General features: G+C 41.2%; 1 protein-coding gene across 9 annotated transcripts in view; it reads left to right on the forward strand.

Moving 5' to 3' along the window:
• Positions 1 to 14,418, forward strand: part of CDK11B (cyclin dependent kinase 11B) — an 18,491-nt gene continuing 4,073 nt past the window's right edge. Inside the window, exons 1-19 of one of the 9 annotated variants that reach the window (XM_080631374.1) lie at positions 1 to 30; positions 573 to 707; positions 870 to 985; positions 1,523 to 1,647; positions 2,242 to 2,380; positions 2,933 to 3,063; positions 4,232 to 4,354; positions 5,503 to 5,601; positions 5,712 to 5,840; positions 6,632 to 6,697; positions 7,258 to 7,433; positions 8,163 to 8,253; positions 9,561 to 9,682; positions 9,994 to 10,099; positions 10,610 to 10,731; positions 11,615 to 11,722; positions 12,487 to 12,603; positions 12,877 to 13,025; positions 14,115 to 14,304. In XM_080631374.1, the coding sequence (XP_080487500.1) occupies positions 597 to 707; positions 870 to 985; positions 1,523 to 1,647; positions 2,242 to 2,380; positions 2,933 to 3,063; positions 4,232 to 4,354; positions 5,503 to 5,601; positions 5,712 to 5,840; positions 6,632 to 6,697; positions 7,258 to 7,433; positions 8,163 to 8,253; positions 9,561 to 9,682; positions 9,994 to 10,099; positions 10,610 to 10,731; positions 11,615 to 11,722; positions 12,487 to 12,603; positions 12,877 to 13,025; positions 14,115 to 14,304 (2,220 nt within the window). In that variant the 5' untranslated portion in view covers positions 1 to 30; positions 573 to 596. Of the gene's footprint in view, positions 31 to 118; positions 708 to 869; positions 986 to 1,522; positions 1,648 to 2,241; positions 2,381 to 2,932; positions 3,064 to 3,384; positions 3,444 to 4,231; positions 4,355 to 5,502; positions 5,602 to 5,711; positions 5,841 to 6,631; positions 6,698 to 7,257; positions 7,434 to 8,162; positions 8,254 to 9,560; positions 9,683 to 9,993; positions 10,100 to 10,609; positions 10,732 to 11,614; positions 11,723 to 12,486; positions 12,604 to 12,876; positions 13,026 to 14,114; positions 14,305 to 14,418 lie in introns of those variants that run through there. The other 8 variants (XM_080631375.1, XM_080631376.1, XM_080631377.1 and 5 more) reach the window with 8 other exon arrangements.

Below are 14,418 nucleotides of genomic sequence, written 5' to 3' on the forward strand. Positions count from 1 at the left end.
CGGCGCTGCCCGTCGCAGTCTCCGGTAGCGGTGAGTGGGCCCGGTGGCTTCTCTCTCCCCTCAGCGCGGTGGGGCCCGGTCGGACCCTGAGCAGCACCGGCCGCGGGGCTGAGCGGGAGCGGGGTGGGGAGGGTCCCACAGGTGAAATCGTTCTCTGAGACGAAAGCGGCGGCGGGCCATAAGGCGGCGTTATCCCTGCGGCCGTTGACTGCGGGCGCGCTCCGTACCGGGCGGAACGGGGTCTGCTGGGGGGTGTTGTGTCCGTACGGACAGTGATGGGCCGGCGCCTGCAGCTGCCGCTGCGTCCTCCTCGGTGGGGAAACGCCAGACCCTGCTCGTAAACGGCGTTTGCGATTTACTCGAGCAGGCCCCCATGTTCATAGCGAGGGTGGTGTGAGCTGCCGGCTATAAAGCGTCTCTTCTGGTTCAGGCTAAGTGCCGCTTCGCTTGACTTGAATCAAGTATATTCATAACGAAACTTCTCTGCGTACAAAAAGCCAGTGTAAAACCGACGTAGTTGTGTTGGACCGTGTAGTTTGTGTAGGGTTTATTGACGTTGTTCTCTTTTTTAGAGGTTTTTTTTATTTTAAACTCCAATGGGTGATGAAAAGGATTCTTGGAAAGTGAAAACTTTAGATGAAATTCTTCAGGAAAAAAAACGAAGGAAGGAGCAAGAGGAGAAGGCAGAGATAAAGCGCATGAAAAACGTAAGCTGCCCTTTGGTGGGTTTCTGATGAAGCCTGAGTTTCATTCAATGTCTGTGTCTTCATTTCCTCATGAGAACAGGGCTTCTGAGTGTGCTTTTTTCACGGTGTGGCATAATAATTAATTGCACTTTGGTTTCCCCCTTTCTTGTTCTCCTGTGGCAGTCAGATGATAGGGATTCAAAGCGGGATTCTCTCGAAGAGGGGGAGTTGAGGGATCACCGCATGGAAATAACCATCAGAAACTCACCTTACAGGAGGGAAGACTCTATGGAAGACAGGTAAGGCTAAGAGAGTCACCTTGTTACCTTAGGAAGAGTTACTGAATTTAACCTTTAGGACAACTGAGAAGAGGGTTTAAAAATATCTGAAGGGAACAAGTTTAAGGTCTTTAGCAATGCAGATGTGCCATGTGCTGCTTATAGAACATGCCAGGATATCTTCTGAGGTACTAATTAAGGTTTAATGGTGTATTGTGTTCCAGTTTTGGCCACTACCTAGTAATAATTCACTTAAATAAAACCTAAGTTAGACCAGGCCTGCTAAGTTCTCTTTAATGCTTAATTCATCCCCAGTTGCTTGTGTATTCAGAATGTGCTTATAGTAGTAGCTTAACTTCTTCTCTATGCGACTATGATTCTCTGTCACGTACTGCTAATGCCTTGGTTCACGAGTGTTATGGAAATTAACTTTAATATAATTTAATAAAAGAGGGAAAAATGCATTCTTTTCAAAATGGAGAAGAGAGGAACTGGCCCACACTGTGCTTGAGAGTCCGTGAAACCTTCCTGAGTTTGTTACTTTGTCTTGTGTTTTAGAGGAGAGGAAGATGATTCCTTGGCTATAAAACCACCGCAGCAAATGTCACGGAAAGAAAAAACCCATCATAGAAAAGATGAGAAGAGGAAAGAGAAACGCAGACATCGCAGTCACTCAGCAGAAGGTTCTTATTCCTGCTTTTGGATAACATTCCTGGTAGCTTCCCGAAGTGAAGCCAAACCTGGGACGGTGTAGGCAGTAAATAACAGTGACTACAAACCAAAGGAAACCTGACAGTGGATAAGACAGAGGAGTTTAAACTTGTATTATTTCCTTGGTTCTGTTTAATGCCCTTATGGGAGTGGCAGGGGTTTGTGTGTGTTTGAGAGGACAAAAATCACTTTGGGACAGGACATTGAGTCTACTTTTACTCTTTGAAGTCTGTTAAGCTTCCTTCCTGACTTCACTGAGCGAGTGAGCTTGAGGTATGATCTTGCTTCCTGATTGTAACAGAAGAAACACTCTTTCTGGGAACATCCCTGTTGTATTCCTGTTATTAACAGCCTTTTCCTATTGTAATGTCAGTATTTGTGCAAGATCTTCCAATCTTTAAAGTTTCCAATGCCCTTTCAGATCAGGTTTTTTGCTATTAAGAAAATAGCAGAGAACATGACAAGAGGTTACCATAAGCTTCATCCTTTCTAGTTTTGCTTTCTAAAAATAGGAGCACTCAATGTTTTGAATAGTAACACTCCAAAATTCATTTTTGTTTGTTTAGGGAAACATGCCAGAGTGAAAGAGAAAGAACGGGAACATGAGCGTAGGAAGAGACATAGAGAAGAGCAGGATAAAGCCCGTCGTGAATGGGAAAGACAGAAACGGAGAGAAATGGCAAGGGAGCATTCCAGGAGGGAGAGGTACATCCATCCCTCCCTGCCCTGTGACAAAGCAGCAGAGATGAACAGCTTCCTTCTCTTAATCTGTCTCTAACCTTTCCTTGTTCTGAAATGACAAGTTCAGAGCAAAAGCTTGTAAGCTCTGGTGCCAGTGCCATGTTCTTTGTATGTGTTGCCTTATGACAATGTGTTCTCGACTTTAATGACCTTTGTAAGTGGCTTCATTACAACAGGTGAATTCATTGCCAGTGGTGAATTTGTAGTTGAATTCATTGCCAGTGTTCTACTGTAATGAAAAGAATGTGAACCAAGGGGTTTATTAACAGAACTTGCTGAAGTTCTGTGTAAACCCTGGGAAGGTGCAGAAGCTTTTGTGTTAGAGTTCATGGACTTTGAAATGCTGGGTTTAAAGTGTCAGCTGAAAAGCTGTGTGTCATTTTGACTGATACGCAGTCAGTGGTATTGTTGCTAATGAAATTAGATGACCCTCTAGTTTCTTATAGCAAGAAAGTTTTCCTTCATAAGCCGAGTTTTTAGTGAACTGTATTGTAACAGCAGATAATTGTGTTCTAGAGATCGTCTGGAGCAACTGGAGAGGGAACGAGAGAGAAAAATCCGAGAGCAGCAGAAGGAACAAAGGGAGCAAAAGGAACGGGAAAGGCGAGCTGAAGAGAGACGTAAGGAACGGGAAGCCAGGAGAGAAGGTAAGTGTCTGTACTGATGTTGTTTGGGCTTAATATCTGCTGATACGGTGGGGAATGGAGGTGTAGAAAACGTCTTTTACTTAGGTGAGTGTCAGAGTAAAGGAAGAATATTAAAGGGGGGGACCTTCTATGTTGGGGAGGAAAACAACCCAATCTGTTAAGTTGTACAGTATCATATGCCTTAAATATCACAACATAATGATCAGTCAGGGAGTCTTTGCCACTCTTTTGGCCTGGTTTCCTGTGGAAACAAGCTTTAATTGACATTGTCTCTGTGTGTGTGTGTGCATGTGTGTGTGTGTGTATCCATCACAATCCCAGTTGCTTCTGAACTCTTTGGCTGAGTCTAACCCAATCTGACAGAGATGAAAGTCTCAAAAGTAAGTGTTTTAAGGATTTGGGGAAATAAATTGCAAAGGGAGGGAAAGAGATGGTGTAAGTACTCCAACCATGAAAATGGCTGCAGTGGGAGTCAAATGGGAAAGATCTGATAACTGAGCAATTTAAATCAACTTCTATGCACGAGGCTCACTTTGCATAGCCCAGAGGATACTTGCAGTCTAAGTTCAGATCATTTTTGGTTCAAGGATCTCTGTTTGACCTAGCTTGCAGAGGTAAAAATCAGAGCCCATTCCTGTGATCAAGTGACAGAGACTGTTCAAGTGAAGCAGAAGAAGCTGTATTATTGCTGCTCTTTCTCGTTCAGCTCATACCAAACTGCTCTTTGTGCTTGGTATTCGCACTGATACTGCTCAATCTACCTAGCCTTTCATTTTAGTTACTTTTATGGCTCTAAATGTTCTGTCAGCTCCTTCTAAACCTGGTTTTATTCTTTTATGCATTTTCCTGGTCTGTTCACTTCTGTCTTTGGCACTGATGGCTTAGTTTCAGGGTATTTACTGTGTAATATGTAGGGCATCTTGCTTCTGTTTCCCAAGTACGGCAGCACCTTTCTCTAAGTAGTACAAACCCATGGAGTTTTGTGCATGAGGTAAATCATAGTCCTTTACTCTGCTAGACCTAGCTAGGCTCCACTACCACACCTCTCCATTACCCTTTAATTGTAAGGAAGAACCTAAAGGGTGCAAAGCAGGAGGTTGTGGCAGACAGAAGCATTCTGCTTAGGGCAGGGAGATGTAACAATTTCTTCCGGTTTTGTTTTCACTAGTTTCTGCACACCATAGAACAGTGAGGGAAGAATATGGAGACAAAGTAAAAATGAGACCCTGGAGTCGCAGCCCATTACGACAGCAGAGAGACAAGCTTGAGCAAGGAGATAGCAGGAAACCAGGTAGCATTTGCCACTTTATCATGTCTTTGCCTGGGGGCTAGGAGGTGTAGTGTGTAATTTCTAGTAGTAAACACACATCCCTGGTACTCTGCCGAAAGTGTTGTCCACTGCATTGGTGGCAGAACTCTGGACTACTCATAAACGTGTACTGTCTTCTAAAGCAATGCTGGGTTTGCAGGTAAATATGCAGGTGACAAATCGAATGAATCTTTTCTTAAGTAACAGAAGTAGTAGTGTAAAAAGTTTCCAAGTGAGTTACTTCGTTCAGTGATGAAAGAAGCAGCTGACTGAATTTCTAAATGTTGCAGTTGGATTCCCTTGCAGGTGAAAGGGATTTACACAGCCCCAGCTGGGTTGTTGTTAGGAACTCAGCTACCCAAAAAAGTTACCTTACTGGGATCAATAGAGTTTAAGCATCACTGATGTTGTCATCTTGTAGAACACAGTAAGTGTTTAAGGCCAGTATTCTGGTGAGATGGTGAATTTCGTTTTCTAAGCAAGAAAATGGTCCTTCCCATGCCTAGGAGATCCTGACTGTGAGTAGAGAACTTGCAGGACTGACAGTAAAGTGTCTTTGGTTAAAGAGGAAAAGCTCCGTGTCTGCCTTCTTAATGTGTGTAGCTGCAAAACTAAGTGTAACTGTTTCAGTGCAGCTGATTGCAGAGTGTAATGAGCTGCAGTTCCAGGTGGAGGCAGAGGCAGCAAGTCCTTGGAAGTTGCTGTCTCGTCGATCAAGTTATTCACACGTGCTATTTCATGGTGATCCAGAGGGACTGCATTAGAATAGTAAGCACTGATAGAAGGGCTCTGTGTACACACATTAGTGAGACTGTGTTGTGGTGATACTTGTTACCATATTATTTTTTAATTTACTTTTTATTTTTCAATCAGTCTCATTGGAGCTTTGGCATGTATCCTATTTAAAATCCCCAAAGGGCAATATTCCACGTTTTTGGCTGTTGGTTCTGCTCTGCTGCAGTTCATAAAAGCTGTCTTCTGAGCAGAGTGTGGAACCTTTTTAGCACTCTGTATGTCCAGTACAGCACCTTCAGCACCACAGAAAATAAAGCAGTTACCTGGGTGTTCAGAATCTTGTAAGTAGAAGCGATCCTCAGTCTGCACCCTGTTCTTAATTTTTGTGCTCTCAGCAGTAAAAGAAGAGAAACCAGAAGAGAGAGATCCTCTTTCAGACTTGCAAGACATCAGTGACAGTGAGAGAAAAACCAGCTCAGCAGAGTCTTCATCAGGTGATGAAATGCAACTTAGTAGATGTAATTAATTGTACTGCTGTCTGGTGAGGAAGCTGTGTGCTAGAGTGTGTGCCTACTTAGTTATGTGTTTCATCATTCCTGAACAGAATCTGGATCAGGCTCAGAAGAAGAGGAGGAAGAGTCTAGCAGTGAAGGCTCTGAAGAAGAGGGAGAAGAAGAGGAGGAGGAAGAGGAGACAGGAAGCAATTCTGAGGAAGTGTCTGAGCAGTCAGCTGGTGAGTTAATATGAAACAGGTCCTAGAATGGTGTGTTATGATTTTGTTTCTCTGCTGTATTGTTTTATTTGAACATTTCCCTTCTCTCCTAGTCTAGGATAGGCTGAGACCTCACAGGTCAAGATAACTAAAAAGAAGAAAACAAGTACAAGTAATATTCTATCCTTTTATATAGCGGTAATACCAATTATTTGATTAGAGAACTGAAAGCCATTCTTGTCTTCCTCAATGGTGTTAGGCTACAGTTTCAGTAATTTTATAACGTAACCATTACTCTGTAGAGAACAAGTCTGCGCTTATTTGGGGGGTGGTGAAATACAAATGTCTCTTGTTATTTTGAATTATTTTCTGTTGCAAATTTCACTTTGTTTTTGCTTTCCTGCCAGTACCAGTAAATGAACATAAAAGGTTTAGTAACAAAGGCTATTTACAGCCATTCTTGAAATTGATTAGTAAAGGCACAGAATTGTGCTCTAATGGCTGGTATTTTTCTTTAAAATCAATTACAGTTCATAAGCAAATATTCTTCAGTTTCCTAACTTTTATCTATTCACCTGCTCCTCCCCAAATTCCCAGATAATTGGTAAGAATTGTATTCCCTGTTGGAAGCTGAAAGGTGCAGTTTTCTTGAGTTAGGGAAGCATTTAAGGGAAACAAGTATAAGGCCACTAACTAGATAGTGAAGAAGGTGAAGGCCTGGTGAGTTATAAAAGCTTTTCAGTAGTGATCTGCCTTACAGGGAACCTCAGAAGTGTTGAGTTTATTCAGTTGAACTTGTTTATGTTTTGCAGAAGAGGTAAGCGAAGAAGAAATGAGTGAAGAGGAGGAACGGGAGAATGGAAACCACATCCCAGTTGGTACAATGCAAATACTGAATATTTAAAGATGGGTTGGGCTGCATTTTTGCAGCCATAGAAATCTTTCTACAAGTATTGAAAAATACTTTGAATTTATTTCTTGTTGCCATCATTCCAAAGCAGAATCAGAAATTCCTTGCAATCTGTTCCAAGGTCTGTGTTAGGAGGAAATCAGTTCTTAGTCTAATGGACTAATGTTTCCTTCTTTTTCATTTGGGTTTCTTGTCCTGTTCTCTCATCAAAAAACCTTTGCAATCAGAATGAGAGATGCAGGGTCAGTTTTCTCTCTCATTCTGTTAGTGCGAAGATTTATTCTTCTGACTGCTGTATTTAACACTGGAAGTTGTATGTACATGATTGTAAATGAGTTCTTAAAAGCATCACCTCTGCAAAGAGGAGAAATTTGGCTTCTTATTGATCTTTATTATTACAAGAGCTTAAGTTGCATAAGTTGCACACCTGTACCTTGTAATCAGAGTTTTACTACCTTTAATTGTCTGAGGCTGAGCTTAATTGTCCCAAGGGCTCCCTCTTTCCAGAACTGATTCTGACCTTTAAAGTTACAGAGTCGAGATTTGACCGAGATTCAGCAGGAAGCGAAGTAGAAGAGGAGGAAGCAGGGGAGGGAACCCCCCAATCCAATGCAATGACAGAAGGAGACTATGTTCCTGACTCACCAGCTTCGTCCCCCATTGAACTGAAACAAGAGCTGCCCAAGTATCTTCCTGCACTTCAGGTAGAGAATCGCTTAAAGGATGCTTGAAGATACCATAAGCAAATGGATTTCTCTAGCTGCTTTAACAGCATAAACACCTTTGTGTCTGAGATAGTTTAGGGGCAGAATATGCCTTAGTGATTGAACATCACAAAATACACATTTCTTTGTGAAATATTGCTCTTTTTGACAAGGTAGAAGTGTGATTACTCTTAGATATTGCTAAGAACGTGATAATACATTGGATACTCTGGTATCTTGGTAGTGCTCTCTGAAGATAGATACTTGTGAGAGAGAGGTTCTGTTAATGTGAATAGAAACTGATGGGTGGTTCTTTTTGTAGATAACAGCCAAGTGTAGAAATAGGAAGAGAAAGCATATTTTTATTAATTAAATTATGTGATAGGTGTCAGGCTGAGGTGCCGAGCTGCTGCCTTTGCCATTGTGCCAGCCTCTTTGTGGCAGTTTAGTCTCTGCAAAAAGGGAATGAGTGATGAGTTAATGAAATGATTTCATTAATGTACTGAAAAACAGACTCTGTCTGGGATTCCCTAAGACATTAAAGGCATTCCTTAAGACAAGTAAAAATTAACCCCAAAGACACCTTTCTCGTGCGCCATAGCCACATTGTTGGATTATCTTGGTAAATGTTAATTATTCCTGTGAAGGTGTTGAAGTTTATTATACATCTTCTTAAAACACCCAAGCAGATGCTGGAGGAGTAACTGGTGTCCATCTGTCTGTTTTCAGGGATGTCGTAGCGTGGAGGAATTTCAGTGTTTGAACAGGATCGAAGAAGGAACGTATGGTGTGGTGTACAGAGCAAAAGACAAGAAGACTGGTTAGTACAAGTGGTCTCCAGTTGTTGTCTTCATGGTATTTAGGACTGCAAGTTAGTTCTGCATTTTTCACTGATGAACAAAATGTGTCTGTAAGACTTTCTTCTTTATCAGGAATAATCTAGGCTTCTTAATAGGATGTGGACTTTGACATACAGGCTTCACTAGCAGCTCTTTTGAGTTCAGAAGTGATCTGTGTTGGCTGTTGTGGTGTAGGACACTTTCTGGCTCCAAATGCAGTTATTTCTGGATTGGGATCTGCTCTAGTCAGTCACCTGGTTAGAATCTTTCATTATTTGCTCTAAGTATTCCGCCAGGAGTCACTGTGAGCACAGCTACTGGTTAGAGAAGTCATGAAAGCAGTGAGGATACACTGCAGTGTTTTGTTGTAGAGAGAAATTTCACACTTTTCAGTTTTAAAACTCCTTCTCAACCACTTGTTGTATATGCAAGTGGATTTCTGTTTTTTAAAACTCAATCTCTTTGGTTATCAGGTTTGTAGAGGCAAATGTTTTGATAATATCTGCAGTTTTAAATAGAGTTGGCAGATGGTAAAGAGAGTTGTGCAAACAACTATGTCCCAAAGCAGGTCTAGACAGAAATTAGGGTTATTGTCAGATTCCAACTGACAAGCTGTGATTCTGATGGGAGGTTTAATTGAATTCTGGATGCCTTGGTGGTTCTGTTTGTTTTAGAATAACAGGACCATTTGGCTTCTTCTGGGGAGTGGAAGCACACAGCTGGCATTGTGGTTTCTCTGGGTTTACTTGTTTACTGGACAACTACCATGAGCTTGTTTTTCTTTCCCTCTCTGACTTGAGGTCTGCTCCAAGACTAACACAAGCATTATTCTCCACAATATCATGCAAAAAGCAGATGTATTTAAATAATGCACTTCAGTAATGTTTTGAGTAGCACCTTTTGAGTTGGGTCTTTAAACAGAGTTAAACTGCATTTGTGTCATTTCTGTCTGCTCTGTCCTTCCCAACTATGGTGAGGAGTTTTGAGTTAAATACACTTTTAGTTCCTTTCCTGGTGAATTATATTGGAATACACTAAAATGCATTGGTTGTGTTGTTGGCTTGGATTTTATTCTTTAAACTTGGCAATCTTTTGGTGGTTGTGTTGTGGGGTTTTTTTGCTTTTACTTCGCTAATGTGACTGACTCTGCTTCTTGGTTCAACATCATGTCTTGACTTAATGGTTTTCATTCAAATCAACTTAGCAACAGAGCACTGTGGGACCTTATAATGTGTATTTTATTAGCTGTGTGATGGGAGATCTGCAGTTAATTCTGTTTCCTTTGCAGATGAGATTGTGGCTCTGAAGCGACTGAAGATGGAAAAGGAGAAGGAAGGCTTTCCCATTACTTCTCTGAGAGAAATAAACACTATTCTGAAAGCACAGCATCTAAATATTGTCACTGTCAGAGTAAGGCTCAAATTTCCTATTTCAAAAGTAGTTTTGTTCTTGGCTTTTAAAATGCCCTATAAAGAAGGTAGCATCCATAGCAGAGCTTGTTTCTGTAAACAACTGTATACTATCCATAAAACCATATAGACATGACTCTACATAATCTGAGGTTTAGCAAAAATGAGTTGGGTTTTTGTTGATTTTTTTTTTCCCTCTGGATTTCACCAATGGCAGCTCCATTTATCCTCCTGCCAGTAAATCTCTAAACCTCATTTTTCAGGCTTTAAAATCCTGTGTGCTTGTTTTGATCATTTGTTTCTGTGTTACAGGAAATTGTCGTAGGCAGCAATATGGATAAAATCTACATTGTAATGAACTACGTAGAGCACGATCTCAAGAGTCTGATGGAAACCATGAAGCAACCATTCCTACCAGGTACTGTGTGCCTATAATTCTCAGAACTGGAAAACTGGCCAACACAAACCTCAGTGTCCTTGGGCTGTACTGACATCAGTGAACTAGCTTTGTACAGTGACGTGTATTGCCTTGGAATGTCCTATGAGTGCTCTTTGGAACAGAGATTTTTGTTGCTTTTTCTCTGTCCAGTCTGATTTTACCAACACAAGATAGGGTTGTAGGTGGGGAGTGCTGATATTCATAGTGACACTTGGCTGATGAATCCAGTTTGCTTAGGGTGGAGGTTCAGATGTGAAGGGAGTTTCCCCTGTGCTAAACTGGAAAAGAACACTGGGGTTTAACTTTTGCCACTTCCTGTGGTTTTGAGGCATTGATTTCTGAGCATTGGTTGGAGCATTCCAGTTATCCAGATGAATTCTGCTTTATTGGCATCTCTCTGGGTTTAACTGCTCTTGTTCTGTGACGTATTTTTATGGTGCAGTTTATACCATGCTTTTAAATGCATTTGGCTTCATTTCACCATTTCAGGTGAAGTGAAAACCCTGATGATTCAGTTGCTGCGAGGAGTCAAGCATCTGCACGACAACTGGATACTTCACCGGGACCTGAAAACTTCCAACCTGTTGCTCAGTCATTCAGGCATTTTAAAAGTAAGGATTACATGAGATCCCACACTTGTACTGCAGAATTACACTGCATTAGAGCTAGGTAAGGAGCTGGGCAGGATGTTTTGTGTTAATCTGTAGGAGGTTTGAGGTGTAAAATGTACAGTTGTGAAGAAGTGAACTTCACTATTGAAGAGACTGCCGCAGCTGTAATATCTATGCTGGGATGTCACCAATAAGCATGGCCTAGTGAATACTGAACTCTTTATAGTGTGATCTGTAAAGATCTATAGTGTCTCTCCTTGGTGATGCAAGACCTGTGACAATGTCATTTACTTTTTCTGTATCAGCATCCCAGTGTTTGAACTGGGGTTGCTCTTTTCAGCTTGAGAGATTGCAAGGCTTAAAGAAGAATCTAAGTCTCTATAGTGGTGCTGAATTGTGCAGTTCCTGGTGGAGATGGAGATTCTAAACCTTCACTGACTCACAGAAATCTAAGAGAAAAGCAGTACTAAGATCAGGACATAACATTTCAATTTTTACATCTGAATTCTAGATGCCAGTTGTATATTGCCATTATTTACATCTTGCAGCTGCTGTTAAGCCTTTCCTTTCTCAGGAAAACTGGACTTTGAGTTTTTCCCTTGCTTGCAAAGTTGAAGTCAGCATCTGTTGTTGGTTTTGGCTTTGTTTTGCCTTCCCATACAAGCTTTCTGTTGAGATGATCAATAACAGAAGCTCTTACTTGGCCTCAGGCAGGGAAAAATGTTTTTTCCCCAGCAGTGGAAAAAGACAAGGGAGGGCCATAAGAAACAGCAGATTCTGTGTGGCTGTTTCTGGAGGCTGGAAGCTCTGCAAGAGCCAACATGGCCAGCACAAGCTGGCACTGGAATGTTGGAAATGTTACTGATCACCAGTTTTCATTTAGGTTGGAGATTTTGGACTAGCCCGAGAATATGGATCTCCACTGAAGCCCTACACACCAGTGGTTGTGACACTTTGGTACAGGGCTCCGGAGTTGTTGCTTGGAGCAAAGGTATGTTCCTCCTTGTTCCTCTGGCTGCTAAAGGAATGACTCTTCAGACTATGTAATTTATGAACAAAGTATAAGTATGCTCAATGCTTTATATTGATTTAGAGGTGGAAATTCTGAATCTTCAGTATTATTTTTCCTAATACCACAGCTAAAAAGCTTCCATCTTCCACAGGCAGAAGGTGGGTGGGTAACAGATGAAGTTTTCTCTGTTAGAGTGCTGATGTGGTGGTACTGGACTGGTGCAAACTGTCCCTGGCACCTTGGGCAGCTGGATTTGTATTTATTTTTAATACTAGTGTATAAATTGTGACAGTGGAGAGCAGAACAAGGTAACAACATTCTGGCAGTGTTCCCAACTGATTACCTGTTCTATAATGGAAATCCAGATGAAATCTATGGGGCTTCAGTGACAAGAACGTTCCAGGAAAAAATACTGCCCTGTGCTGTCTTACAATGCTGATTTTAATAGAAATTGTTACATTTGAGGGATGCACCACGGTGATCAGGCTTTTCCCATAACCTGAGATTGCTGTTGTGGCAAAATAAGGTCTAAAGATCTCTGCAAGAGAGTGCAAGTTAGAGTGTTTTGTTGGTTGTGATGCTGTGTGTGTGAGTGAAAAAGAAAGGCAGCATTGTGGAGACTTGTATTTCATCCTGAAGTGTTTGTGTACATGGGTATTACTCATAATTCACAGTAATTTTAACGTTCAGATACGGAGATCTATGCCTTGGGTATTGGAATGTCATATATCCCTTCTTTTCAGGAGTATTCAACAGCGATAGACATGTGGTCGGTGGGGTGTATATTTGGAGAGCTGTTAACACAGAAACCCCTGTTTCCAGGGAAGTCAGAGATCGACCAGATTAACAAAGTTTTTAAGGTAAGGTTTTTAACACCAGTGGGTTCTGACTGACTTGGTTAGAGACAGGTACATGAGAGTAGTCAGATATAAAAAGTGCTTATTGCTCTTTTTAGATTCAACCTTAATGAAAGACTCATTACCCTGATTCTTGTTTTGCACACAATAAGACCATGGTTTTTGGTTTGCTGTGTTTTTCTCTGGATATGTAACCAACTCCTGTAACTACATAATGAGTAAGTAGAAAGGTTCACCTCTAGAATGAGTTTATTAAAGAGGTGTTTTAATTTGCAGGACCTGGGTACTCCAAGTGAAAAAATCTGGCCTGGTTACAATGAGCTGCCAGCAGTCAAGAAGATGACATTCACCGAGTATCCCTACAACAATCTGCGCAAGAGATTTGGAGCCCTCCTCTCTGATCAGGGGTTTGATTTGATGAACAAGTAAGTAAGTGCTTCGTTGCATCACTGGGAATTGTACTCACATGCTATGATAGTGATAGAAAATGATTCATAGTAAAACATGGTATTTCAGTGCATCTGACCTTGTCAAAACATGCTGATGTTGCTGAAGTTTGTCTGGAACATCCCTTCCAATGCTATTCCTCACTCTCTCTCACAGCAGCTTTATTCAGTGTACCATGCTCTTAACACCTGCTGTTAAATCTCAGTCCAAGACTGTTCTTGCACATCTATATCCTAGAAGAACAGAAAAATGTTTTAGTAGTAGTTTCAGTTCGTTCATGTCATGTTTGATTACATGGTGAGTCTGCTGTTATGGATCTTGTTAAAACAATTCCAATTGGTTAAATAATTGTTCCAATTTCCAATTATAATTAGAAAAAAAGAGGAAAAAAACCCAGTACGTTCAGAAATTTAGTAGAATTTAGAAATAGCAATTTTGGGGTTTTTCCTACATTTTCACAAGTTCATGAGTTCCGTCACATCTGATGTTCTGGCAGTTCTTTTATCTAACTCTACTGGTGCATTTCGATTGCATTTCAGTTTTTCTTTACAAGGCTGACAGTGGCTTGAGAGATTTTTATTCTCCCCCAGTACTCCCTTTAAATTTCATGACATGAAGTAAATGATTGTTTCAGATCTTAGAACTTTATTGAACAAATAAAGTAAGAGATTTTTCACTCTTCCCCATTTTTAAGACTGATGCTGCTCCAGGTTTTTGCCTGAGTTGTGAATAATTTATTGGCAGTTAGATTTCCTTTCAGAAGGTCCAAGTCGTCTTAACAAAGAAAGATAGACATCACATCTGTAGTGTCATCTACTTCTTAATTGCTTTGGTTATGACTGGGCTATGTCTGTCTTCATGATTTTGGATAAGAAAATAGTATTGATGTGGGTCTTACAGAAACATGTAAGTGTAAAGCATATTGCTGTGTGGAATGAATGGTAGAGTAAAACATGTTTCTGTATTGCAGGTGGTTTAACATACTTGACCCCAGGGTGTCCAGTTAAGCTAAACTGTGTTTCAGTATTCTCCTTCCCTGTCTGATTGTCTTCCTGATTTCTTCTCAGCTTTTTGACCTACTACCCAGCACGAAGAATTACTGCTGAGGATGGGCTGAAGCACGAGTATTTCCGGGAGACTCCGCTTCCCATCGACCCCTCCATGTTTCCCACCTGGCCAGCAAAAAGTGAACAGCAAAGAGTGAAACGTGGCACCAGCCCTCGACCACCTGAGGGAGGCCTTGGATACAGTCAATTGGTGAGTACAGCAGCTGACATAGACTTAGAATCACAGAAAGGAACATTAAAGATCATCAACCCCCTACTTATGGACTTGTGATGTCGTTGGACATGTCCAAATGCTGCTTTAGGA

Source organism: Psittacula echo (assembly GCF_963264785.1).
Source record: "Psittacula echo genome assembly, chromosome: 17".
Lineage (NCBI taxonomy): Eukaryota > Metazoa > Chordata > Aves > Psittaciformes > Psittacidae > Psittacula > Psittacula echo.